Consider the following 26,359-nt stretch of genomic DNA (forward strand, 5'->3'; position numbering starts at 1 on the left):
CCTCCAAGCAAGACCTCCAGCACCCCTAGCGTTTTCAGCAATAGCCTCGTCGCCATAAGACCCCAGCACCTGACGTTTTCATCAAAGACATCATCGCCACAACGCCCAACCCTTGGCGTTTTTTCAGCAAACCAACATCGCCCCCCTTTCCCTAGCGTTTTCAGCATCACCAAGTCAGTGATTAAAGCCTCAAGATTTCAGCAATTAAAGACCAGCCAAAATAGCGTTTTTGGAGGACTTCAAAGGGCTGCAAATCAGCGTTTTTAGGGGCAGCCGAAGGCACGAAAAATCTGCAGCAAAACAACGTTTTACTTGCGTTTTTGCAGTAGCAGATTTTAGCCCATTGGCATTTTTGGACAGCAGAGCAAGTGCATCAGTTTTCAGCCATAGAGTCGGTCTCGTCATCCTCGTCGTCGACATCGACATAGCCTAGACTTGCATCAGTTCTCGTGCATCCACTTTATACCAGTTTGTGCAATCAATAGTAGACCACTCTCGCCAACGAGAGTGGGGCCTTCGGAGAAGGGTTTTACAAAGTCTCTGGTGTCTTATTCTCTTCTCTCTCTATCTCTCAGTCTCGTACACTTTCACGCACAGTGTCCATTCACTTTGTTTGTGTCCATTGCACTCTCTCATTAAGAACGGAAGGCTCTCCCTTCCATAGGAATAAAAGGAACCTTGAGCATAGATCAGAGCACTCATCTTGAGCAAAGTTCAAACATTCATTCCACTACACCTTACAATTAGGCTCAAAATGGTTTCATTCCACGCCGCCAGATTATGGACAATTTGGCTAATGTTATGATTGAAATGGAGTATGCTAAGTACACTCATCAAGATGTGCTGGTTATGCAAGTTGATATTGAAAAGGCCTTTGACACTGTACAGTGGGATTTCATTGCTGCCACGATGAGGTGCCTAGGGTTTGGTCCTAATTTCGCCAATGTGGTTTATTTCTTGTATGCATGTAGCACGTCTTCGAGAATCTTGGAAGGCGAATTAATAGAATCTTGACCTCTTGGTTGTTCAGTCGGGCAGGGTTGCCCCCTTAGTGCTCTATTGTATGCTATAGCCACTCACCCACTGTTGATTTATTTTGATCAATTGACTTCTATTGAGCGTCTTCATGGTTTGCAGTTACCTTCGGGTCGTACCTTTGTTGGCCAGGCTTACGCAGATGATTCGTTGTTCATGCCTCGTAATCACAAGGCTGATGTCGAAGTGATTATGGAAGCCTTGGAACTTTTTGGCATTGCGGTTGGGCTTAAAGTCAACTTTTGTATATCGAAGCTTCTGTCTCTTCGTTCTTGTGATTGGCGCAGCCTATTGTAGCCAAGTGAGATTATTTCTCCAAACGTGATTACTAGGTATTTGGGTTATCCAATTGGATGGAATGTCACTCATTCTCAAAAAGTGGATTGGGTTATGCAACGTTTGAATGTCAAATTGCACTACTGGAAGTTATCCACTTGGCCATTGCATGTTCGTCCGCGAATTGTTCAAAGCATCATGTTGGCATATGTTCAATTCTTTTTGCCGCCGATGCATTGACCTCGTCGTTGTCTTGATTCTCTTATATCGGACATCATGTCCCATCTGTGGCAGACCCATGCTCAGAAAAAAGGCTTGCGCTTGATGTCCATGGAGAAGCTTTGCACCGCGCCATATTCGCCCCTCCTCTTGCGTCCGTTGCTCCAATGCAGAAGAGGATGTTTGCCACTTGTTGTGGGATTGTTGCATTACTAGAGACTTCCTTCGCCGTGAATCGGCCTGTATGCGACACTCCTGGGGTTGTTTTTCACAAAAGGTTCTGGGTATTTGGCATTTTCTCATCGACACTACAGCGTTTTGCGGTCTTCTTTACATGGGTCAGATACTGGGCTTATTGGACCCTATGGAGTCAGCATAATGCTTACATGTTTCATCGTACTCATGCAGACCCGTTCCCACTCTTCAAGCTTTCCCTTAGGCAATCATTACGGTTTTCTTTGGAAATTGGTGATATCACCGCAGAGATACATCGGCTTTTCTATGAATGTTTCTAGCTACTCTGTACAGCTGAGTAGTTATGTGTTCTTCCCCTTGTACATTACCCTTTCGGTGGGTTTTCCTCGCTTTGAGGTTTCCCACTAGTAAATTAATCAAATTGATTTACAAAAGAAAAGTGTGTGTGTGTGTAGGCTTGCCTCTCCCTCCTCCCTCCTCCCCTCTATCTCCAATCTTTGGGGTGTGCATATCATGCTTGCTTTTCTGTTTTGCCTATTTTTAGTTTGCTTTTTATCTTTGGTGTATCAATGCCTTTGTGTGTGCATGTGCATCTTTGTGTGGGGATGGGTCCTCTATCTTCTCTCTACTAAGTCCTACAATAAGTCTTCAACAGGGTTTGTTTCAAGTTCTGTTGTAAGTCTTAAAGAGAGTTCTTGTTCTTGCCTTTTTGCAAAGATGCACTCCATTTTGCAATTTTCAGTAGCCACCTTGAGCAAGTGGAATGGTTTCAATTCAAAGACGCCAGTGCTTTACCCTTTTAGGAGTTTGGTTGTGGGGTTCTTGGTCTCTACTAGTAGCCTCTTCACCTTCATTCCCAATTAGAGTTGCTCCTTCCTACTTGATTAGAGCCAATGGTAGGTGACACTGGTTGGAGGCTTTTAGCCCAGAATATGGGTAGCTGTTTCTTTAGGGCAGCAGCTACTACCATCACCCACTGCCGGCTTCTTGTTGTCATTGAGATCGTCAAGTGTGGTGTGCCGTTGATTTGAGGTGTCTATCTTGTTAAAAGTCCTCTTTCCCATGTAAGTGGCCAGAACACTTCTTGTCTTTTTAGCAAAGGTTTTCCCCCTAGCCTTTTTTAGTTCTTAAAGTCTTTTACATATGCCCTTGTGGCTAAGCTGTCTTAGCATTCTTAGTTTTCAGCCTACCAGCATGCTTTGTACTTGAGGCGATTTTTCAAGCAATAGAATACATTCTCTTTTTATGCGAGAGAGCGAGAAAGAGAAAGAGAGAGAGACAAAGGAATAAATAAAATGTTGCTTTACGTCTACAAAGAGCCTAAAAGACTTGTGAGACCAAAAACTACATAATTGTCATATGATCCAAATGTGTAGTAAAACAACTAAGGTAAAATGATAAAAAGGTAAACATATACGAGAATAAGTAGAGCCGGCTCGTAGCATATCTGCCAAAGCAAGATCTTCTAAGTAGGTTGTCACTATAAGTTGTTGGAATGTAATGGTGGATTAGATTCACCTAGATTTAGATCTAGTTACATTCACCTACTTTAGTCACATACCCTAGATCAGTGGGATCTACTTCTAGATCATAGTCACCTAAAAGTAGTCCTAAATCACACCTACTTCATCTCTCATGTTGCATGTAAACAAGTTGTACTCTTTCACTTCTATTCAGTAGTGAATTCAGTCTCGAGATGTCCTATTCGAGTATTTGTCTCAATCTTTATCATTTTTGTCTTATCTCTTTCAGTTATCTTTTTATTAGTGTTAAGGTTAAGAGAAAAGTTTCCACGTGGTATTAGAGCTCCACTAATCTTCATTAGCCTTCATAAGACCGTTTGTCTACAAGAAGTGCTCAACAGTGTTGTTTGTTGTGTCTTGTAGCATGCATATGTAAGCATTTGTGTTACATTGTGATGTGCCACTTGAGTGAGATTGCGTAGGTATGTAACTTTAGTGCATTGAGACATCCGTTACAGATCAGCGCAGTCTGGGTGTGATGGCTAATTTTGCTACGCCAGAATATCAAGAGCTTTGATATGGAATGAAAAATCTAAATGACCCTCAGATATTTTTTATCTATCTTGAGTTGTTTTGCACATATAAACACAGATGATTACTCTTCTTTCAAGAAGCGGGGATGTCACAAACTACTAACGTTCAAGCCATTGAAGACCCAAAGGGTTAGGGCTCTCCAAACCTAACCCTAGCCAACCTGCAGATCCCGGCCAAGGGGCCTAAACCCTAACAGAAGCAGAAGAAGCAGAAGGGTTACCAACTTACAAAGTCTTGTCGAGTGGCCCAATTATTAAATTAGGGTTAGGATTAAAATCCTAACCCCCAGCAACTTATGGTACCCTCGTTCGATGGGGCTTAAATTAAAGTAGGCACACACTCACACGAATTATTGCATAGAGAGCTGATGACATGGAAGTTGTACGGACACTCACATTTTGCATTGACTGCTCACATGGTAGCTGTACGGATTTCCACAAACTACGTTGGTGGCCTTTGGTGCTAGCTTTTAGGAGGGACCATGTAACATTTAATGGCCCAAAAACTTGTGTGTAGCGGAAATTAGCATGAACATAGTGGGCATTTCATTAGAATAGATTCCTAATGAGAATTACAAGAGTGCTTGGGTGGAGAGAGCAACAAAAAGCATAACACCTAGTTAGATAGCATGAACAATACTTTCAAAAGAGAGAGAAATTAAGCTATTGACAATAGTTGAGGACCGGATTTGCATGGAGCCGGTCCCCCCTCCAAAAGGCTTTGTATTATGGTTTCTCCCATCAAGAAAGACATTGTACAATACAATTCTTTGTGTTCCTTCAAGACTAGCTAGTGCAATGAAGATGAAAGCTTCATGCACGAAGCAAAACACTTATCAAACACAACATTAATTCTCCCCGATCTCAGACCCAAGACCTCACACACCTTCGAAGATGGTAGAGCTAGCAGGGTATGAGAGTAGATTGAGAGGAAGAAGGAGTATTCTTACGAGAAAGATGTACATCTCCTCACATAATCACTCATATTAGCATAGCTTAGCTTAGTAATTAGCATGGTAGAGGAGATGAGCATGCATTGAAGCTTGGCTCTTGGTTGGATTTGCATCACAAAGCCAAGAGTTGTTGGTGTAGGCCTCCCTTCTCACAAGCTTGAAGTAGGTGATAAGCTTTCCATTAAAGCTTGAGAAGGAGAGAGAGAGAGAGTCTTCTTTGCTTCACACATGAGATTGTGTGAGTGTGTGTGATAATGCCTTGCAAAAATCAGCCTCCTCTCTCTCTTGGTCGACCCCTCTTGCTATTTGCTCATGCTACCCCCTCATTGGACCTCCCTAGGGCATGTTGTTTTCTTTCTAACTCCAGCTCCCTCTTTAGTGCAGCCACTTCTTCTTCTGGATGGACTACTGGTGTTGTTGGTAGCGACGTTTTTTGCTTTTTAGCGCGTTCGATTTCTCTTGCTTGGATATCTGTTACTGCTCTTAAATCTTTGACTTCAATTTCGATGACGACTTGCAAACTTGTGATGGCCTCTAGCGCATCTTGCTTTTCCTTTTCCAACTGTTATTTGTTCGTCTCTTTCACTGGCATCTTCAAGGAACACGTTTATTGTATCTTCACATATGGCATTGAAGTCTTCCGATTCCTGTAAATTGTCCTTGAGAAGATTTACTGTGCCTTTGAGCCCCAATATTTCAGTATCTCTGATGTTGATCAGCTTTAGAGTGTCTTCCCTTTGCTCTTGCAGTCTCTGAACTTCCTCATCACTTTTTTGTAGCTTCATTTTGTTGGACTGGTTCTGATCAGCTAACCATTGACTGTGCAGTCTTGTTCGGTTTAGTATTGTCTCCATTGACTGCAAATCTTCATCAATAGTAGCTTCCAACTCAATTTCTTGAGAGGAGGAAGCTTTATCTTTAGACTGATCCACCACCTTTTGCTTGCCTTTATCACTTTGTGATATGGTTCCAGTGTTTTGGCGTCTATCTGTTCCTTCTTCTTCTTCCTGTTCACTGGGCGGTGTGTGAACTCTGTCATCTCGATGTGAGCTTTCTGAATGCGAAGTAGATTCAGCAGGTGGGCTAGATTGCCTCTCACTTGTATCTGGCCTTGGAGATGGCGGCGGTGTCTCTTGATCACGTGAAGTCGGCCTCAGCTGAATTCTCAAAGTTTGGAGATCCTCCTCTTCTAGTAGCAGTTCTGGCTCATCCCTCGCATTTCTTTCTTGGATGTATTTCTCGAACCAGTCCAGCTCAAAAGCTGGGTTGTTTCTATTCTTCGTTCTAAGTGTGAAAGTGCTACTAGACGGTTTCCAAGTGGCACCTACATCGCCTCGTAGAGATCTTTCTAGAGCAAACCCTTCTAGCATCCTTTCCATCTTTGCTATCTTCTACAACCTGGTGTTGTTTTCCATTTCCGCTTTTCGCTTCTTTAGTCGGGCTTCTTCATCTTCAGTTCTTTTTTCTTCAGCCATCTTTTCTTGTGTACTTCTTGTCACTCTTTCTAGCTTGCGTCCTCCAATGGTATTAATAGATACCGGTACTTTCCTTTGTGATCCGTCTTCGCTATTTTCCCTTAATACCATCCAGTCGTTCTGATGAGGGGCAGGTGGCAACTGATCTGCCGCGCCTATGGCATGGTATATTACTCTGGTTAGGACTTCTCCTCCTGCAATGTAATTGGGTCTGTCTAGCCTTAGCTTTGTCATTTCTTCAAACAGATATGACGCATGATCTATGTAGAACTCACGGGTCATTCCCATAGCCCATGTCAATGTGGTTGAGATGCTCCTGTGCGGTGTAGTGTATCTTGGCGGCCTTTTGCTGTAGCTCAACAAACACTGACTGTAGATCTGTGTCAGCTCTCTTACTTCTGGGTTTGCTATGAGTAAGAAAGAAGGTAGTTTGGACTTTTGCAAGTAAACTGTGAGATTTTTCCTTCTTTCTCTCATGTTTGCTCCTTGATCTGACAATTTCAATGCCTCTTTGATGATCTCTTTGGTGATCTGGATCTCCATCACTTCATTATCCATGCCTGCCACTCTGCAAGTTCCATCTTCTTGGATAGTCTCTATTAGATGCTGTACCCTCTTGAAATCTATCCCTACTGGTGGTAGTGATACAAAGTTCCACAAGCCGACTTTTTTGAGCCATGACCTTTGCGGTGATCTTTTCAAGTAATTCTCTGCCTCCTTGGGAATCATCACCGTATCCACTAAGTTTCTTTTGTCATCCACATATGAACCTTGATATATCTAAAAGGCCGCTGCTTGTTGCACATCTGCAGGTATCCATGTGGCTGCTGGCTTTAAAGAATTGGGTAGAAGTGCATAGGGTGTTGCACCTTCCGTTGCTAGGTTCTTGCCTTTTCTTTTTCCCTGAGAAGCCTCCATAGATCTTGTCATCACAATTATCAATTAATGCACAAACATAGTACTACTCTCCTAAATTGATTACCACTTAATCATGCATCTAGATGAGCCTTCTTAATCCCAAGATTAGTTAAGATAAAATGTTAGCAGATAGACAAGTTCTTCCATTGTGCGACTTTGGCGGCTTTAAATTGATGTTGTTGGTGAAGGAGAACAAGTCCCAATGCCTTGAAACTTTGTGTGGTGTATTCTCTCATGGCATGTAAGGCCACTCCATAAGCCAAAGCTCAAAATCTGTCCCTTTGCTACTTTTTCTTAGTCTATCGCGATAGACTGGCATTTTTTTTATCTGGGTCTTTTTTTGCAATTGTGACTCCACCACTTGGTTTCCCATACCTTGCACATGGTTTGATCCCCTTTTCACCTCAAATGAATGTCAAGTGACCCCTTTTTGGATCAACTCCCAATTTTCTAGATTCCCTTCAGAGAGATATTGGTCTATCTCCTTCATTTTGTGTTGTTTTGGGCTCAAACTTAGTAGGTGGTCATCTTGCATCATGTTGAAGACAACTGCTAATTCAAATTTTTGATAAGATGGTCCAATATCCCTCTGCTTGGTCTATCGCGACAGACTGGGACTTAGTGCCAGTTTGTCATTTTCTGGCTTTGTGACTATCTGTCTGCCTTCTCCCAGTTGATGCAAGGTTTCTTGACCCCTTATATGTAAATTTTACCTGTCTGCCCTTGAGAATTTCTGTTCTGACTCTGAGTTGTCTGCATGTCTTTCTCAACTTGCTATATGAGTCCATCTTGGCACCAAATTTGGTGTATTGCCTTCATTTGCTTCCCCAAGTCTAGCTTATAAAAATTTGAAAAGTCCTTCCCCCCAAAAATTGTTGCATCAAGTCTATCGCGATAGACTGAGCTTTTTGGCCAAAATAGATTTTTCTGGCACTTTAACTTGATATTGGTGGTTAACATTCCTTGTTAGCACCCCTCATGAAGCCAAAGTCAAAGTTTCCCTTATCTAAGTGCAAGTTCAAGTCTATCACAATAGACTGGGCACTTTGTCATTTTTACCAATTTTTTGATGTTAGTTGACATTCATGGTGTTAATAGGCCCTCCTAGACATACACATCAAGTTTTAATCAATTTAGCAGAATATACTCCCTGTTTGCAGCACTTAGCTGGTCCTGAAGTCGAAGTAGACCACTTAGGTGATAGTCGCGGTTCCTTTTGGTCTTTGTATGATTCCGGTTGTCTTCTACTTCCTTTTGACCTTCCATCCAGGCAGTCGGTTGTTGTTTTGGTGTTTGAAACACCAAGAACGACCATTTGGACGTCTTTCTGGCCTGTTGCCGACATTTGCCCTAGTGGAAGAACTTTTTTTCCTGAGTGGACACATTCCATCTCGTAGTTGACCTCCTTTGGATGTTCCTTGTTGAATTTGGTGTAATTTTGTCACTTGGTCGGCCCGTTAGAGTATCGTGACGCTTTGTGCGGTTTTGTCAGATAGGGACTTTAGGCTCCGTTTTGACGAACTTTTTCGTAAACTAACCCTTCAGTCGGTTTGTCGGGTCATTGGCTTGCTGTCTATGAATTTTGGCTCATTTCCAATCACCTTGGTTTTGTCGCCCATTTGCAGGTCCTGCTAAATTAGGGTTTTCTGAGCGGCTTCCTTCACGCTTACCGAGGTCATAGGCTCGATCCCTAAGCTATTAGCATTGTGCCTTTCACTTTTGGTCCCATTTGGTGGCCTCTAGGTCTCCCTAACAACCATTCTACCGTATGTGTGCACAGGCTGTGATTGTGATGCCGGCTAGGTTTTGCGACTAACTGAAGTAAACAACACTTAGAGTCAATGTTGACGAGCATACCTCTCATATCTGATGTCGATCTGGCGACCGTGCGCGATGGATGAGCTCCTGGAATTCTCAACTGCCGTAGGGAGCTCTCTCTCTCTCACTATGGAAAATGACTCAAATGAGGGATTTCTAGCCTAGTCTCTCTATATGTAATCGAGACTCCGACACCAAATTTTCCCATCTTTTACCTGTGGCCATAACTTTTTGCGAGATGCGGTTTAGGCTCGCAAATTTCCTGATTTGGACTTCGGTTGCTCCAATTTTACCATTTTTGTAGATTTCTCCTTTTGGAGATCCCTTCATGACCGTGGTCATTTTGCTATGTCACCTTTGCAGTCCTTATTTTTTATGTGTCTTCTTTACCTTGCTCTGATCAGGCGTCTCTTCTTTTGTGTTTCCATCTGGATTGCGGATTTTTTTCTATAATTTTTGCTAGAAAATGGCTAAAATAAAGCAAATAAATTCCAAAATATCCCGAAAATAGCAATTCTAACCTAGAAAAATACCAATGAGAAGCAAAGCACTTTGTAGCTCACTTTTCTCTTGTCTATGTACAATCTCGCTCACTATCGTCAACCTTGGCCTATTTTTTTTTGTTTTTAGACAATTTTTGGTCAGATTTGACTCTCTTTATAGTCTATACACATCCCTAGGGGCTCATGAATGATGATTTGGTCCCCGATTCTGATTAATTATGAGGGCATATTTTTTTTTTCAAAAATCACAATAAAACGCAAAAAATGGTTGAAAAATTGCTCGCAAACATTGCCCTCTAATATATGACATGAGGAGTCCGCATTTGGAATGCCTCCCCCCCTCCTAGTCGGAGTCCTCCCGGACGACAGGGTATCATCAAGGGTATGTGTTGTGCATGGGTTTGAACTCGTGCTAATGCAAGCCTTGTAATATAGCCCTATATGCATGTACGGTCAATGCATGTAGAAAGAATGTATGCAGTGTAAGAGGAAGGTATAAGCGATTCGCTTATTGGCATTTGTCATCGAGGTTTCCTGTGGTATCTTGAATTGGCTGACAGATTTTCTTTGCAAGTAGTAGTTGTAACTCCGCCGCCCGTTGTTTGATTGTTTTCCACTGGTTTTGAATTGGTGTATGTGGTTCCTTTGAAATCGCTATTGTCGTATTTGGTGGAACATTCTCTCTTGCTGCCTTGATGATTTGTGTCTGATACATCCTTGTAGTTTTCGTTGTTGATTCTGTTTGTTTCCTCGTGCTGTTTGTATGATGTTGCTTGACCTTGACGGTTGTAGATAGCTGCACAATTGTCATCTTTGTCCGCCCTTCTTTTGTTGTTGGCTCGTTTTGAATTGGCACTTTTGGACTCCATACCAATATAGTTCGTTGCGTATTTGACAGATTGACTATGTTTCTCTGTAGATTTGCTGGCTTTCGGTGTTGTGTCTCTTCTTCAAACTCCTCTTTTATAGGAATTAGGCTGTCGCGCCTTATCCACACTTTGTATTGTCGCTTTTGATGTAATTGTGCCTCGGTCAGCTCTGTACGCCGTACCCAAACTTGCCTGGTTCCCTACATGGTTGCTGATTTTTTATAAGACGTTGCTGGACTTGTAAACTTTGTTTGTTGTTGGACAGATTTTTGCGGTTGTATTGACTTTTGTTTCCTCCTTGATATGAATTGGTTATATGATAAGGAGGGTTCTGAAAAGTTTTCTTTTCTGAACAGTGCCTCATTCGTATCCAAATCAATGAATACCCTGTTAGCTTTCATCAATGACACTGCTAAGATACATGGAGTTGCTGACCTACTTGGTGGCAGTACATGGAATTTTGTAGTGTACAGGTGTGCCTGCATTGTGATTGGTATTATAATAGACCACATCGTGGTCACCTCATCACCCGACGCTACTTTCAACTTGTGTGTCTCTGGAATCGTCTTCATTGGTCCAAGTTTCTGAAAGAGCTCAAAGCTGATGACATTCATTTTTGCTCCAGTGTCCAGCAATGCATAGATTTCAACTTGTTTTGTGCTTGCATAAGCTGTTATGTAAGGACTACACCATGTATCTTCCAAGTCGTTGATGATGCTATCGTCTTGAACCCTAAGGTCTGTCATGGTCTTTTCTAATTCGTCGCTTTGTATATCCGCTTCGATTGTTTGGGATGTTGAAAGAGGATATTCGTCAGTCATCATTGGGGTGACCATGTTTATTGTCCTGAGAAACTGCTTTTGTTTAGCAATCCGTTCCTTTGCTTCTTGTTGTGCCTGGTCTTGAATTCGTTGTTGTTCCTGTCTATATGTTTTTCCATAATGCAGTTGAAACAACATTTCCGGTGTTAAAGGGAGATGATATTTTATTAAACGACACCCACTAATCCAGTTCGGCATTTCTTTTCCATCTAGTGTCGACAGTTTTACTGCTCCACTAGACGATATTTCTTGGATCAAATAAGGTCCCATGCCCCTTTTCTATATCTTTTTGGCATGCTATTTAAGGGTGTATACTAAGACAGTTGCCCGTTTTAAAGTCCTTGTTCTTGACATGTTTGTCAAAAAACTCTTTCTGTTGTCTTTTTTTTGCATAGATGGCCGCTACAACGTTGAGTCGTAACTCATCTAATTTTTCAAGGTCCTCTAACCTCTCTGAAAGTTCATGCCCCGTCCAGTCTAACTGTTTTGCTACCCTTAGTGTGGGAATCAAAAAGTCAATAGGCAATATTGCATTTAACCCATATACCATATTAAATGGTGTAGCATTGAGTGTTGTTTTATATGCAACTCGATAAGCCCACAATGCCGAATAGAGCATCTGATCCCAATCTTTTCTTGTTTCACTAACCAGTTTCGTGAGAACCGTGCACAATACTTTGTTGGTCGCTTCCGCTTGGCCATTGGCTTGTGGATGATAGGGTGCAGATTTGCGATGAATTACCATAAACTCATTTAAGAGATGTTGGATAACTTCATTTACAAAGTGTGTCCCTCTATCACTTACCAGCTCGATTGGAAGGCCATAACGTGTAAACACATATTCATATAAGAACTGTGCCGTGGTTCTAGCGTCTGCTTTCGTTGTGGCTTTTGCTTCCACCCATTTGGTCATGTAGTCCGTGGCCACTATGATATATTATGCTTATGAACGATACGCTGGTGGAGTGATAGGAGCAACAAAGTCCAATCCCCATTTAGCGAATGCTCGAGCACTCATCATTGGTCTTTAAGGCATTTCGTCTCTTTTAACTAGTACCTTAGTGCGTTGACATTCATCACACGTTTTCACGAATTCTGCTGCGTCTTGAATCATGGTCGGCCACCAAATCCCTGCAGCCATAATGATTTTTACGGTTCTCTCTGCTAAAAAATGACCACCTGCTATGCCAGCATGAGCCTATTCCAATAATGGAAAGTAGTCATTTTCATGAGGAACTAACCTCAACTGGTCATCAATTCCTCTTTTATACAATTGGTCACTAATGATGGTATACCTATTCGCTTCGATTTGTAAAGCCTTTTGTCCAATCTCCTGGCAGCTCCTTATTAGTCAAATAATCCACAATAGCATGACTCCATGAGGGTGCTACTGTCACTTGGTATAATGTGGCATAATCCACAGTGGTATTGGATGTGCAAAAGTCGCATTTCTTGATGTAATTGGCTACATCACCTGCCATTCCTTGCCAATACACTCCAAGTCTTCTTAATTGTGCATACATCATTTGATTTCCTCTATGGAATCCCCCTGTTTGTGTGTGGGCCTCCTCTAGATACGCTTCGTACTCCTCTGGGCCTATACACAATCTTAGAATCCCATCGTTTCCATGATGGTACATTCTTCCCGCAAGCATTGTGTAATTTAGTACTTGTCTAATGTCTTCCACCGTGTGTTTGTCGTCAAGATTCATTCCATATGTCAGCAACGGAATAATTTGCTCTGACCATTTCGGTACCATCTCTATATTAAACAGGTATGCGTCTGGGAGATCATCATCTACTCCGGTAGCTTTTTCGCCATGTAGTAATCGAGAAAGGTGGTCTGCTCTTTGATGAGTTTTTCCTTTCTTAACCACTACCGTAAAATCAAACTCCAGCAACACAATGAACCATCTTACAATTCGTCCCGTGTTGCAAGGTTTGTTTACTAAGTATAAGAGTGCCTGATGATCCACAAAGAATGTGAATTTGTTCGCGAGTAAGTAATGCCGACATTTCTTTACGGCATATATCATACCCAATCCTTCTCTTTCAGTGGTAGTATAATTCTTTTCTGCACTGTTGAGTTGTCTACTAGCATAACTGATTGGAAAATCCGTCTTTTCCTCATCTGGTTGTGCTAGTATACAGCCTATTGCAAATGCCGAAGCATCTACATGTACATGGAAGATCTTTGACCAATCTGGTGCTTTTAGAATTGGTGCAGATACCAATGCATCTTTTAATTTCTGGAATGACTCCTCACATTCATTTGTCCAAATGAAGAGCGTGATTAGACTATACAAGGGTTTTGCTATTATAGCGTACATGTAGATAAAACGTCGATAGTATCCACAATGTCCCATAAATGATTGTACCTCTCGTACAGTGTTTGGTCTTGGCAATTCTATGATCACCTTCACCTTGTCTTCATCAGTGGTAATTCCATTAGCCGACACTATGTGGCCTAAGATTTTACCTTGTCGTACCATGAATACGCATTTTTTTGGGTTGAGGCAAATCCTATACGTTCTGCATTTTTCGAATACCTTTCTCAGATAATCTATATGGTCTTCTCTCAATAGCGAATAGACACACAAGTCGTCCATATAAATATCCAAGAATTTTCACAAGTATTCTTGAAAAGCGTGTGTCATTAATCTCTGAAATGTGGCTGGAGCATTGGTCAAGCCAAATGGCATTACCCTAAACGCATATATGCCCCATTCTGTTGCAAATGTTGTTTTGTATTGATCTTCTAGTTTGACCCCCAATTGGTTATAACCAGAGAATCCGTCCATAAAGCTATAGGCTTGCTTGCCAACCACTCATTCCAGGACGTGTTCAGTGATAGGTAGAGGGTAGTTGTCTCTTATAGTTGCTGCGTTTACCTTCTTGAGATTTAAACACACTCGTAATTTCCCGTTTGTCTTAGGTACCACCACTATCGGAGACACCAAGTCTGTGTGTTCTATCTCATAAATAAATTCAGCCTCCATAAGTTTGTCTATCTCCTCTTTTATCCTTTTGGCGAATGTCTCATTGTACGTGTATGGACGTTGTTTGCTTAGCTTTGCATCAGACTTCAGAGGGATTGAATGTTCACAAATGTTAGGATCCACTCCCTTCAAATCTCTGTACGACCAGGCAAATACATCTCGAAATTCCTTAAGTGTTTTGATCAGTAAGTCCTCCTCTTCTCGACCTAGATCTGTGGCAATGTAAGCAGGTCGAGGATTTTCTCCTGGCTCTGCTAAGTCTATTTTCTTGGCGTTCTCTGGCCCGTCGTAGGACTCGTTTGATTTAGACTCCCTCATTGGTTGCTGAACCACCAATCTTCTTTCCTGAATGGTGTACTTACAATAGTGAGGAGGTACATCTATCTTTTTACTCCCATCACTAGCGTTCGTTCCATCGCTACTTTCCATTTCAGTTGTCCATACATTTTTAATTTTTTGTTTCCACTCATTGTATCTCGTTTTCCGTTCAATTTTCGTCATAATTGGACTAACATAGACATTCAGTTTTTCTGTTGGAACTCTTTTTTTTGGTTTGCTGGTTTTCTTAGGTTTCAACGGTCTGGACTTAAATCCTGAGTCTTTAGCAACCTTAAGAAATCTTCCTGACACTTTATCCTTAGCACAATCAACAGCATGAATGTTCATAAGGAAATGTGTCTTACCCTCAAACTCCGGCATGGGTCTCAACCTGGTTGGTGTACTGATGTGGTGTCATTTACTCTTGTATCTTTTTTGACGTCTCTCGTTTTGGTTTGGGAAATTGTAGAAGACGTCATTGTCTTGATCTTGATTGTCGTCTCCCTTTGTATTTTCCGACTTCTCGTCATCCGCGTTATCCTTGTTTTCACTTTGATCATAAGAATCATAAAATTCTTCTCCTTCCTGCTTGATTTCTTTAGTGGGGATGTCTACATAGCCCACTATCTTAATCTCAAGTTTCGTTTCTGTTTTATGGATCCTCGTATTCTAAGTATCTACCTCGTCCTCGTCCTCCTCCACAATTTTGCTCAACATGTAGTACGGTATGATATCGTAGCCATTCTCATCACAAAATTTGGTGGGAGTGACTTCATTGACGCATACATCCAATGTAGCTAAAATTTGAGACCATTCTAGGGGTTCGAGCTTCTCTTCAGGAAAAGGTTCTTGTATATAGGCATCGTCTTCCAAGACCCTCTCTAGTGTCCTTTCATCGTGGTCAAATTCACTACATTGAGATGCCCCATACATCCATATCTCTTTTTTCTTACAAAGCCACGCTGGGACTTCTGATCCACTAATGGTGGCTGAGTCAAATTTTTCCACTGGGATTCTCGTGACATCATGGTAGCTATGATTTTTCATGTTTACGCGTGTAGTAGTTTCAACATGTCTTAGATACAAATAATCATACCCCCAGTCCTGCACCATTTTGAGTTGCCTCATGAACGGCCTACCAAGGATAATTTCATAGTTGTTCTTGCCGAAATCTACTATGGCAAATGTATGTTCGTACTCTATGCCACAGGAAGATACCACGATTGCCTCAAGCAATCCTATACCAATGACAATTAAGCAGCATAAGTGATAGCCTTCTGACATGTGTCCCCCTTTCCCCTTTTGTGAGAGCTTTAGGTAATTTAATAATTCAACTAAACTCTCATTGGACCCCTTTGCCTCCTGGCCAATAGGAATCAGGCAAGCCATTGGGCTGCTGAATGCTCATTGGACCCCTTGGGAGACTGTCCAAAAGTCTTCTAGAGGACTTAATTCTCATTGGTTTTTTTATTAAGTGTTTTTAAATTAATTAAACTAGATTTACTCTAGCCTAATTCTCATTGGTCCACCTCCAAGGCCATCCAACAGGAATTGGGTACACCTTGTGGGCATCTGGGCTAGGGAGCTGACATGTGTCCCTCATTCCCTTTGTGTAAAGGTAGCTTGTGTGTGTGTGTGTGTGACTTTCTCTCTCATCCCCTACACGCTAGGCTCGCCCCCTCCTATGTAGGGATTTGAAAAGACTTTTGGGACACACACAAAGCATCCAATTCCCCCCATGGTTGACCTTTGGACACAACCTTTGAATTTTGGAACCTTAGCATTTTGGAAATCTTAATGGGCTGAACCTTAGGGTCTTTTAGCCCATTGTTGCACATGGCTCTTTTGCAGATGGCCCCCCCCTTTGGATCCCTATTTTCCCTCCTTTGGATCCCTACTGTGGCCGGTCTGCTAGCTTAACCAATATTCTAGCTTTTTCTCTCCTGGCACTTCCCCATATTAAATGATCAGTTTAACATGAGAAAATCATTTGGGAAAATGAGATATTGATTATTATGACAGACTAGATGCTTTTGAACGTGGTGCCTTTCATGTAAACTGCTTTTGGATGGCCAAGGGCTTTATATACGAGTTGCAGGCTCAACTCTCGGCATCCTACCGTGTGGAGATGCAGAGGAGTGCCGCCAGAGTTGCACCATGTTGAAGCAATATAAAGAAATACCGAAAGAGGGGCCACATTTTGGAGCCAGTGCTCTCTGGGGGTGGAATTACATCGCTCTATGTCTTGTGTAAAGTCTCTCTCTTTCAATTTAGTTGTTTTGAAGCGTCTCCTTTTCCCTTGAAACATGGTGCCCTCCCGTTACCATGAAACATGGTGCGCTCCATGTCTTGTGTAAAGTCTCTCTCTTTCAATTTAGTTGTTTTGAAGCGTCTCAAGTCTGTTCAATTTGTTCTTTTCCCTTGAAACATGGTGAAACTTCTCTTAGATCATAGTCACCTAAAAGTAGTCCCAAATCACACCTACTAATCACACCTACTTCATCTCTCATGTTGTATATAAATACATTGTACTCTATCATTTCTATTCAATAGTGAATTCAATCTTGATGTGTTCTATTCCAGTATTTGTCTCAATCTTTATCATTCCTGTCTTATCTCTTTTAGTTATCTTTTTATTAGTGTTAAGGTTGAGTAGATAAGTTTCCACATAAATACCATCACACGGAATCTTTGTGGGTCTATCCAAGAGAGCCCCATGTACTAAAAAGTGACAATATTGTCGTCTTGTGGAGGGGTTGATTCGTAGGCGTCGCACATCTGTTATCTTAAACCACCTAGAAGAGCCTCTCACCAAAGAGCTCTTGACATAGGAGCACTGCCAAAGAACTATCCACCCAACCGTACGAGTCCCATCTATGTAGCCTGGTTGTGGCATGTTCACCCTTGGCTAGACATTGGCCATGCATGACTAAACGTATGGTGTGCCAGGCTATACACCCGTGTGGCCGTCCATGGCCTCCAAATATCATGTATGGCATCCATTGGACTCAGCCCCAAGCTCTATGCATCCGCAATGTGCTTTACACACTCTATCTGTGTATGCCATGTGTGCTCTATGGTCCCAATCATAGTAGCCGTGAAGTTTTGGAACAAGTTCCAAAGGTTTCAGGAGGTTTCGGCCCACGTATGAAACGCCATCCCAAAGGTTTCATAAAAAACTTTAAGATAGATGTTGATATATTTACATGGACACTAATTGTTCGAGAGGTTTCATAAAAAACTTTAAGATGTTTATATATTTACATGGACACTAACTGATCATGCACATTGTACAACATGTCATAGCAAGACAAGAATTAGGTGGTCATGGCTTACTTGGAACTTGAAATTCAAATGGAACATATGTCCCATGGCAGAGGGTCGGACCCGCATGCTAGGCAATTGGCTTCAGTTTTCAAGTTTGCCAGAAGAGGTACAAAGCATCTAGCTACAGGGCATGAGAGGGGTGCAAAGCATGTGCCAGGACATTACAGAGGCTTTGCCAGCTGAGTGGCTCACCCGTCTAGAGTCGGTAGCTCCCAGATGGATGGGGGCCTTCACGCGACTGGAGGTCCTCATTGCAGTTCGAGCCTGCTCGGAGTCTGTACCCCCCATGCTCTTTGAGATCCAAGGCGAGGGTCGACTACACGATCTCAGTAGAGGCTCCACACGTTGCAGAGTGTTGTTTCCAGAGGATACAAGTAGTGGGCATCTATGGGAGGACCTGTGTCACAGATCCTGACCCAACAGACCTTGAGACAAGCCACTAGAGGCTTTTGGCTTAAAAAGTTGCCCTCTGGCACGAGTGTAGTGGGACACTGGAGAGTGGTTTTGGAGAGACCCCTTCTCTTCAGCCGACCACCTTGGGATCCCTTTCTTTCAGTACACTGTTCGATTGGGGCAACACATACTGGCAGCACGGAGAGAGGCTCGCCCTGTGCAGCACTTCATTGGCAAGAGGAGGGTCTCAGCTGAATTCTTGTCAGGCTTATGGGAGAGGTTGTGAGACTCTAGACAGCCGAGGCGAGTCACTTTGTTTCAGTGGCTAGTTGCACACAGAGCTACAGCAGTGGCAAGTTGGCTCGTACATAGTGGCCTCTCGACAGCTTGTGCAACTTCGACCATCCTTGGGAGAGTCAACGTCACTGTCTGTGGGACTGCCCCATGGCACAGCAGGTTTGGCTTCGGGTTCTTCGACTGATTCAAGCTCTCTCCAGAGCGCGAACAGGTTGAGAGCTTGAGAGAGAGGGTTTAAAGCCCTTCTTTATATAGGAGACGATGAGAAGGACACCCCCTCCCCAAAGTTCAAAAGAGCTGACCCAAACAGCCATTTTTTCAAACTTGGGCGTTCCGGATGGTCCGGTTCCACATTCCGCTTGTTGTTCCAAGCCCTGTCCCGGGTGACCAGTTATGCCTGGGAATGGAACGGCGTTCTGTACTCGTTCCCGTTCCGAGAAAGGGCTTGGCTTAGGAACGTGTTCCGAGAACGGGAAGGCCCCGTTCTGCCCGTTCCTTGTTACTTTGGTTCAAGATAGTTAATTACAAATGACCTTAATTTTATTTAGGCATTCCAAACGCCTGCTTACCTCAAGTGGAGGCTTAGCTTCCTCCACTCTTTAGAAAAAGGTCGAGTCCTCTCGACCTTAGTCTATGTGGCAATTTCCAAGAAATTGACCTTTTAAACTAGCTACTTTATGATACTCAATTACATGCATAGATGCTTCCAGTATCTTGTCAAATGCACGTTGTGCCATGTGCTCTTTGCGCCAAATGCACGTCATGATGTCAAAAGACTTGTGTCATATTGTTTTTCTGCCAATTTGCATTAGTCAAACATGAATGCTACTTATCATGACCCATGTCTAAGGGTTAGTACTATAATTTCCCTCCATGAAAATATGCACGCCAAGAAAAAGTGAGTGCCATACATTTATTATGCCTTTGCAGTGATTCGTAGGCTACCTCTAACTTAAACCACCTCGAACAGCCTCTCTCCTAGCAGCTCTCTGACATAGGAGCACTCCCAAAGAACTGTCCACCCAGCTATAAAAGTCCCATCTATAAAGTCTGGCCTTTGCCTGTTCACACTCTGCCATACACTTACCGGAGCATGTTCAGGCCTATGATGTGCCACACTACACACCCGTGTGGCTGTCCTAGGCCTCCTAAATTCTAATATTCTGTATGGCCCATCCATTGGCCTGCACTCCCAAGCTCTCTACATCCACAATGTGCTCTACACACTCTATCTACATATGCCATGTGTGCTCCTTGGTCCCAATGTTGTAAGTGGCATGACAGTGGTGCTGCCCTAGAAGAAATCTATCACCCATCTATGCATAAATCCTTTACTAGAGCATGTCGAACTCCCTATTAATAAAGCTTGTCCATGCTTTCATGACACTAGCAAGAAAAGCCCAAGGCGTCTTTGATCAATGTAATCCATCACCCTAGACACAAGCCCAATGTCTTTCTGAAGAGACGATGAAATCAACTCCGTATCCCATAATACATTGGGCACCACATAAGTGATGCTCCTTTGTAAAATGCTCTTTGCCTTTTCCTTCCCACTCTCACCTCCTAAAGAGGAGTCACCCATATCCACTCAAAATCAAATTTGCATGAGATCCTGTCTAATAATCATGTTGATCTCTAAACGTGTGAACATGAGCAATGGTGCCTCTAAGGAGTACTAAAAAGGTGGCCATTTGTCCGTAGTAAAGCCATTCAACTCAAACCAAGCTGCCATCTGAGTGTAACATAAGGAAGGGTGCAATACCGGGACTTCCCGGGAGGTCACCCATCCGAGTACTGTTCTGGCCCAAACACGCTTAACTATAGAGTTCTCATAGGATCTGATGTATTGGCAAGCCCGATCACGAGGGGTGGACCGAAGCGGGCCAGGGGGGGAGGAGAGGATTCTTTTGGGCCAAACACAACATGGAAAAGGGACGGGTGCAGTCAACATCACCCACTTCTCCAAAGCTTGATGGAGTTCCAGCTGTTTAAATCCCACCTCATAGTAGTTGATAGAGATGAGATTTCTCTATTCATACAGTTTTTAAAAAACCCTCTCTTGATATGTCTAAAGCTGAAAATCTTGCCCATGTAAGAGCTTTGAGAGGCTGAAAACCAGGAAGTAGCCTTGATGAATGTTTTAGATTTTCAGGATTCCGCCACTACTCTCATTGGAAATTTTAGACTTTTATCTCGCTGCTAGCCTCGTGATGTATATTAAATATAGATATCTCCTCAGGGTGGTGTTTTGTGGTGGTGTTGGTGGTGGTGGTTGGGGGGAGGGGAGAGGGGGGAGAGAGATTACAGTAGCTGTGAAGCTCCAACTCTGAACAGTAAGAGACTCAACTCTAAATACAAGAGAGGTTTTGCACCTTGTCTTCCTCAGCTTGAGAAATTTCCAATAACTCTTCATTGATACTGAGCAGCTCCTCAATGCGATGCCTCTGCTCAGCTGCTTCTTGTTGCATCTCGCGGATGACATTCGTAAGCTCGTACTTCTCTATCATCAAGGCCTCCCTCTCTTTCAAAACAGCATGCACCTGGCTTTCAAGATCCTCCGCCCTCCTCTCTTTTTCTACAAAAGACGACTCCAGTGCAATGACCTTAAACTCAGCTTGAGCAAGCTGATGTAGCATCCCATCAATAGTCCCCTGCAAGTTTTCCAACTGCAAGCAACATCAAACTAACTTGCTCGCATACACACTCACTACAAGCCATAAAATAGCTATTGCCAAAACCATTAGGATGAAGTGCAAAATTTCTTCTCATTAACAGCATTCACAATAAGCACCCCTGATGGACTCATGACAAATCTTGGAATGCTATTATTGCAGGTTTCTACCAAATCCTCTCAGATGTACACATAAATGGCAAAACCAATCAGACATGAGCAAACACGATCTAAGATATTTGAGCAACTAAATCACAAACAAGTTTCACCCCTTCAATGTCTATTGATAGATGTATCAGACAAAGATTGACATACATTTGATTTGATGGAAACTAATTCCTTTGGATTGCTTACCTTCTCAGATTCCACTTGGTGATTTCTGGTCTCGCAGTTGAAAGATTCTTGGCACACATCCTGAAGTCTGCTAAGCGTCTTCTTCAATATGAAAAGCTCATCTGAACCAAACAATTAACACAATGTCCACAGAACAAGAAGGAAGACAAAAAATCTAATAACCTGGATTGTATGACTCCATGCATGTACCTGCAAGTGAACTTTGAATGGTAATGCTTGCAAAAACTCACACATGCTCGTGCCCACAAGTTCCATAATGGTGTATGTGCATATGGACACTGTATGACTCAGTGTCTTGTTCACAACAAAATGTGCAACATGAATGTGTGCATGCATACATATCTCCAAGGTCTACAAATGTTGTGAAAAAGATAATGAAGGTTGCCATTGATGTGAGTAGTACCACACCATACACGTCAAAATGCCTAGCCCATAAGAATTTGTACATGAAATCAGTCGAGACTCCTGTAAGCTTACCATCGATTGCTCCACTATCGATCTTTGACGAATCGGTATCTCGTGGCTCACGCATCTTGATGTTATTGCATAAGTTTTCCACAGATGCTTGCATAGTTGAAAAGAGAGAACTGATCAGTTGTTGCACCATGGAGCTACTGTTCGAGCAATCTGATGCTGAAACACACCTGAGCCAGCATCATCAATCGGCAAGTCAGCTCCACAAAGTCTATCATGTTCGAGAAAGAGCAGAATAAAGACCAACTTTGACAGGATATCATGTATCACAATAAGAAGATATCTCTACGTCCAGAGTTCACAAAATGTTGAGAAGCTGCAATGGTGAAAGAATGCATTACAGCAAGTTTCCTGGTGCAAAGCTGGTGGATTGAACACCAATGACAGCTGATGTCAGGCCCACTAAGGCAAGGGAAGAGGCATAAGATGTGCTCCACTCATTTCATTTCATGCGTGATGCAGACTCTATTTGGCCAAGATTTTTCTAAACCTCTGCAATTAGTCCTAAGATGCAGCTGTTTGGCTATATAATATATAACAACATTGTGAAAATTTTATTGCATAATTACAAAAGTAAGTGTGTGTGTTGTGGGGTGGGGGGGGGGGGACCAACTCCTACACTTGGGAGTTTGACATATCCACTGGAGAGTACACATATATTCATATCTATCTTTCCGTATGCAAATATATATTACATATACACTTATCACGTACATACTGCCTAGTGTACATAGCTATACATAGATGCACACACCATACATGTAATTAAGTATGTAAGTATGTATCTAAGTATGTTCACAAGTATGTATGTGCATGCATTTGCACACGCGACAATATATATGTATACATTGTACATCAAGAGAGTGAGGGACAGATATACACATAGAGAAAGAGAGCAACCTCTCAAGTTCTAACCCTACAGACGGTGCCCTGACATGTTCTCTCCTTCCTCTCCTTGCAAGACTTTCACGCATGGACCGAAAACTCCCCTGTAAGCTAAGGTTGCTTCTCCGAGGCGTTCCACACCGGGAATCGGAATTCCCTTGTCCATCCACAAGAGGGTTGTGTGCATGTCCTTTTGAACTGTCAACTGGACCCTCACTTGTAGAATGACTAGAACTTAAGTCAGCTTTGACATGTTGTAAAGCTTCATGGTTGCTCTGAGGCCTAGATAATGTGTGCCCGCTTGAGTTCACTGTGTTAACCTGCAAAAGACCTCATCTTTCACTAGGGAAAACGTAAAACAGACTATGGCATGTGTGCAGACGCAGACACACACAATTATACATTAGCAGGCCAGTTTATTCAATTAGTTACTCAATGATGAAATCAACATATGCTTGAAAATAGTTATTTGCAAAGATACTGGTGTGGAGGCATTACGAGGGTACAAGATAACTATATCTCAGATGTTGGTATTATGCGGTCATGGATGCAATGTAAGCCATACATGAGGAAGAACTAGAGAGGTTTGCAAGAAAACCACAGAAAATGTGGCCGTATACAAATTTGGCATGCTTGCAAACAAGGCATACACAAACTTAGGTAAGATTTACATGCATTCAAAGCCCGATTCATAGCTCCAACAAAACTTTCTTTCACATACAAGACGTTGGTCTGATGCTCGGTATGTCATGAGCTGATTGACGCAAGAAAACACAAGTGCGCTGCGCAGTGAAATTCAGGTACCTCATGGTCTTGAAATCAGATAGAATCTCAAAGGCTTGCCTATGAATGTACATTAACCGACAGTCATTGCAATCCAAATATTATAGGCATTGCTTCAGAACAGTCTCTAACAAAACACAAGGCAGTAATAATGGAGTATCATACATGCCAATCAAATCTGATATCAACATTGAAAAAAATGAGGTCAGAAGTTGATAGTCCTTGGAATCCTTAGAAACAATGAAGCACATTGCCCAATCTGCTACCTATGGAATCAGCCCAGAAGCATGTCAACATACAAATGCACAAGGAAATGGACATAGCAAGGCAGTTGCTAACAAGTCAAATGCAGAAGATGAACACTGACCTTATCAACATACTTGTCAGATATAACATTTCTCTCATCCTCAAATTCGAGTGCTCTAAGCTTATGCAATTCAGCTTTAAGTCTTCTCATCTCAAGATCTTGCCTTTGCAGGTCCAATCTGAGTCTCTTTATTTCTAAATCCTTCTCGTCATCTCTAATCCTTTCAGCAAAGGACCTGCTTCGAAGACCATGTCCTCCATCTTCAACAAACTGTGTCCGGTACATGATGCTGCCCCTTTTATCATCATAGATGGGTGACACATATATGCAGCTGTATGGCCCCATAGGAACAGGGGAACTTCCTTGTGTCTCCCATGTTGGTAATTGAGCAAAACTGCTTGCATTGTCATGGATCATATGTTGAGGTGCCTTGTTGAATGAATTCGATCTCTCGAGTACACGCAAACGTCTGTCTAATTTGTGCACATCCGCCTCTGCATTCTCCCATGCCATCTCTTGCCTTCTTACCGTATGCAAGAGGTCTGAATTCACAGGAGACTTTGAATGTGTACTGATATTTGTACATGTGACATTGTTTGCATCTACATGATGATGGTGCCCCATTTCCTGATAAGAGAAAGCATGATGCTTGGTTTGATAACATCCGCACGAGTCTCTATCTGGTGTCTTTGGCACTTGCACTTGGTTTATGTCAAAGGTGTGGGTAATGCTTTTGCGTACTTCGACCTGCATGTTCTCCATTTAAGCTAGCAAGCCCTTTTCTTTCTGCGAACAGCTTCCGTAATCTGTATACCAGATCAGTTATCATATCAATCCCGCACACGTGATGTATGTAGTGGTGTCCATAGGGATCAAGGTAATGAGAGGATGGGGTTACCTTAATGAAAGGAGCCTGTTTCTGTAGCTTTGAAATAGTGGCTGCGTGCAAAAGACCAGACAGAGTCCGGGTGTAGGTGTGTGTATGTGCGTGGACCCAAAAAATGGAAATGGGTCCTAGTTTTAGTCTCCTGAGGAATCTGAAGTGGAGTTGCTGGGTTGGGAGAGAGAGGGGGGATGAGAGAGAGAGAGAGAGAGAGAGAGAGAGAGAGTTTGTGCGTGTGTGTGGGTGTGTGTGTGTCTGCATGCATAAGAAACTGTCGCGATGTTGGCGGCTCGAGGGGACGTTACAATTTGGGATGAAAAGAGGAGAAGGCAGCATATCTTTACTTCATCTCCGTTGCTCCAACTGCCCTCGAGATCTTCCTCTGTGTGTGTGTGTGTGTGTGTGTGTGTGTGTTCCCTCTCGCGCTCTCTCTGAGCTTCGCTGCAATGCTTTTTCCCTCCCAATTCAAGAAGGGAAGATTCAAAGCAAGATGGCCCCTCACATCTTGCCACGTGGCCTTTCTTGACATTACCAAAGTGGCCGGCAGTGCCCGGCACGAAGGCCGATTAAAACTAATGGCCATAATTTTGGCACGCATTTAAATTACTCAAAACTTGCACGTCTATATGTCACTTTTTTAAGATGCAAGTTTTTTTATTATATGTATTATCTAGACGTGCCCATGTAGACAGCATTAAGCACCAACGTTGGGATGTCCTAAGCCTTTTACTCTATTTAGAAGAGGTGGAAGAGGTGTTAGAAGTAGAAGAGGTGCCTCATACACATTTAGTTATTTTAAATGCTCTATGCATTGAGGGCCATACCATACTTCCTGTTTTGAGACTTTGAGAGATTTGATGACCTGATAATGGTGGCGCAAAACGACCCTACACAATTTCTTTTCCATCAGAGCCATGGAAGTCATACTGAGACAGGAAGAAACATAACACACGTTGTTAAAGAAACCTATAATAAGAAATATGTACCCGAAGGTCTCCACCACATAAGGAAATTTCAAGACAAAATTAAGCAAGTAGCAAAGCAAGACATCTTGGGCTAATAGAAGATGCTTTTGTTTCCTATCCTTCATGTCGTTGCACTTCATGCGGCTTTGTTTGGATTAAAAAGAGACCTCAATTGGTGGATACATATTTATGAGGACAAACAAACCATGAAGGCTACAATGTTGATGAAGTAGAAGTGGGGAGAGATAACAGTTTTCAAAAATTGCAAAAAATTTGCTCTCACTTATTTGGCAGATATATCATCCTTCAAATAATTGACTTCAAGCTGTAAATGATGACGCTCGAGTCGTGATTAATGGCAGCAATGGATGTGGCGTATTGCTTGTGAATGTCAATTCCATTATCTGTCACACTTTAAAACATTTAACCTAGGCCTAGGGGCTTGGCTTTTTATTCATTGTCTTATCTAACTGACTTGGAGGCACGGAGCTCTATTGCTCCATATGTTCCCACACAGCTTTGTTTAGAAAGCCATCTAATGTACTCAATTCTTTTCCGAATACAA

The 26,359-nt window shown here is 42.5% G+C and overlaps 1 protein-coding gene across 3 annotated transcripts in view; it reads right to left on the reverse strand.

Moving 5' to 3' along the window:
• The window catches only part of LOC147463726 (uncharacterized), a 37,195-nt gene extending 11,917 nt beyond the window's left edge, over nt 1-25,278 (reverse strand). The window contains exons 1-6 of one of the 3 annotated variants that reach the window (XM_086490463.1): nt 24,845-25,278; nt 24,007-24,752; nt 22,872-23,176; nt 21,975-22,141; nt 21,498-21,598; nt 20,845-21,138 (exon numbers count right to left, since the gene is read on the reverse strand). In XM_086490463.1, coding sequence (XP_086346589.1) covers nt 20,845-21,138; nt 21,498-21,598; nt 21,975-22,141; nt 22,872-23,176; nt 24,007-24,708 — 1,569 coding nt within the window. In that variant the 5' untranslated portion in view covers nt 24,709-24,752; nt 24,845-25,278. Of the gene's footprint in view, nt 1-20,844; nt 21,139-21,497; nt 21,599-21,974; nt 22,142-22,871; nt 23,177-24,006 lie in introns of all 3 variants that reach the window. The other 2 variants (XM_086490471.1, XM_086490453.1) reach the window with 2 other exon arrangements.
• Nucleotides 25,279-26,359: the final 1,081 nt, after the last annotated feature.

Source organism: Adiantum capillus-veneris, chromosome 2, assembly GCF_014529385.1.
Source record: "Adiantum capillus-veneris isolate H3 chromosome 2, ASM1452938v2, whole genome shotgun sequence".
NCBI classification, from domain to species: domain Eukaryota; kingdom Viridiplantae; phylum Streptophyta; class Polypodiopsida; order Polypodiales; family Pteridaceae; genus Adiantum; species Adiantum capillus-veneris.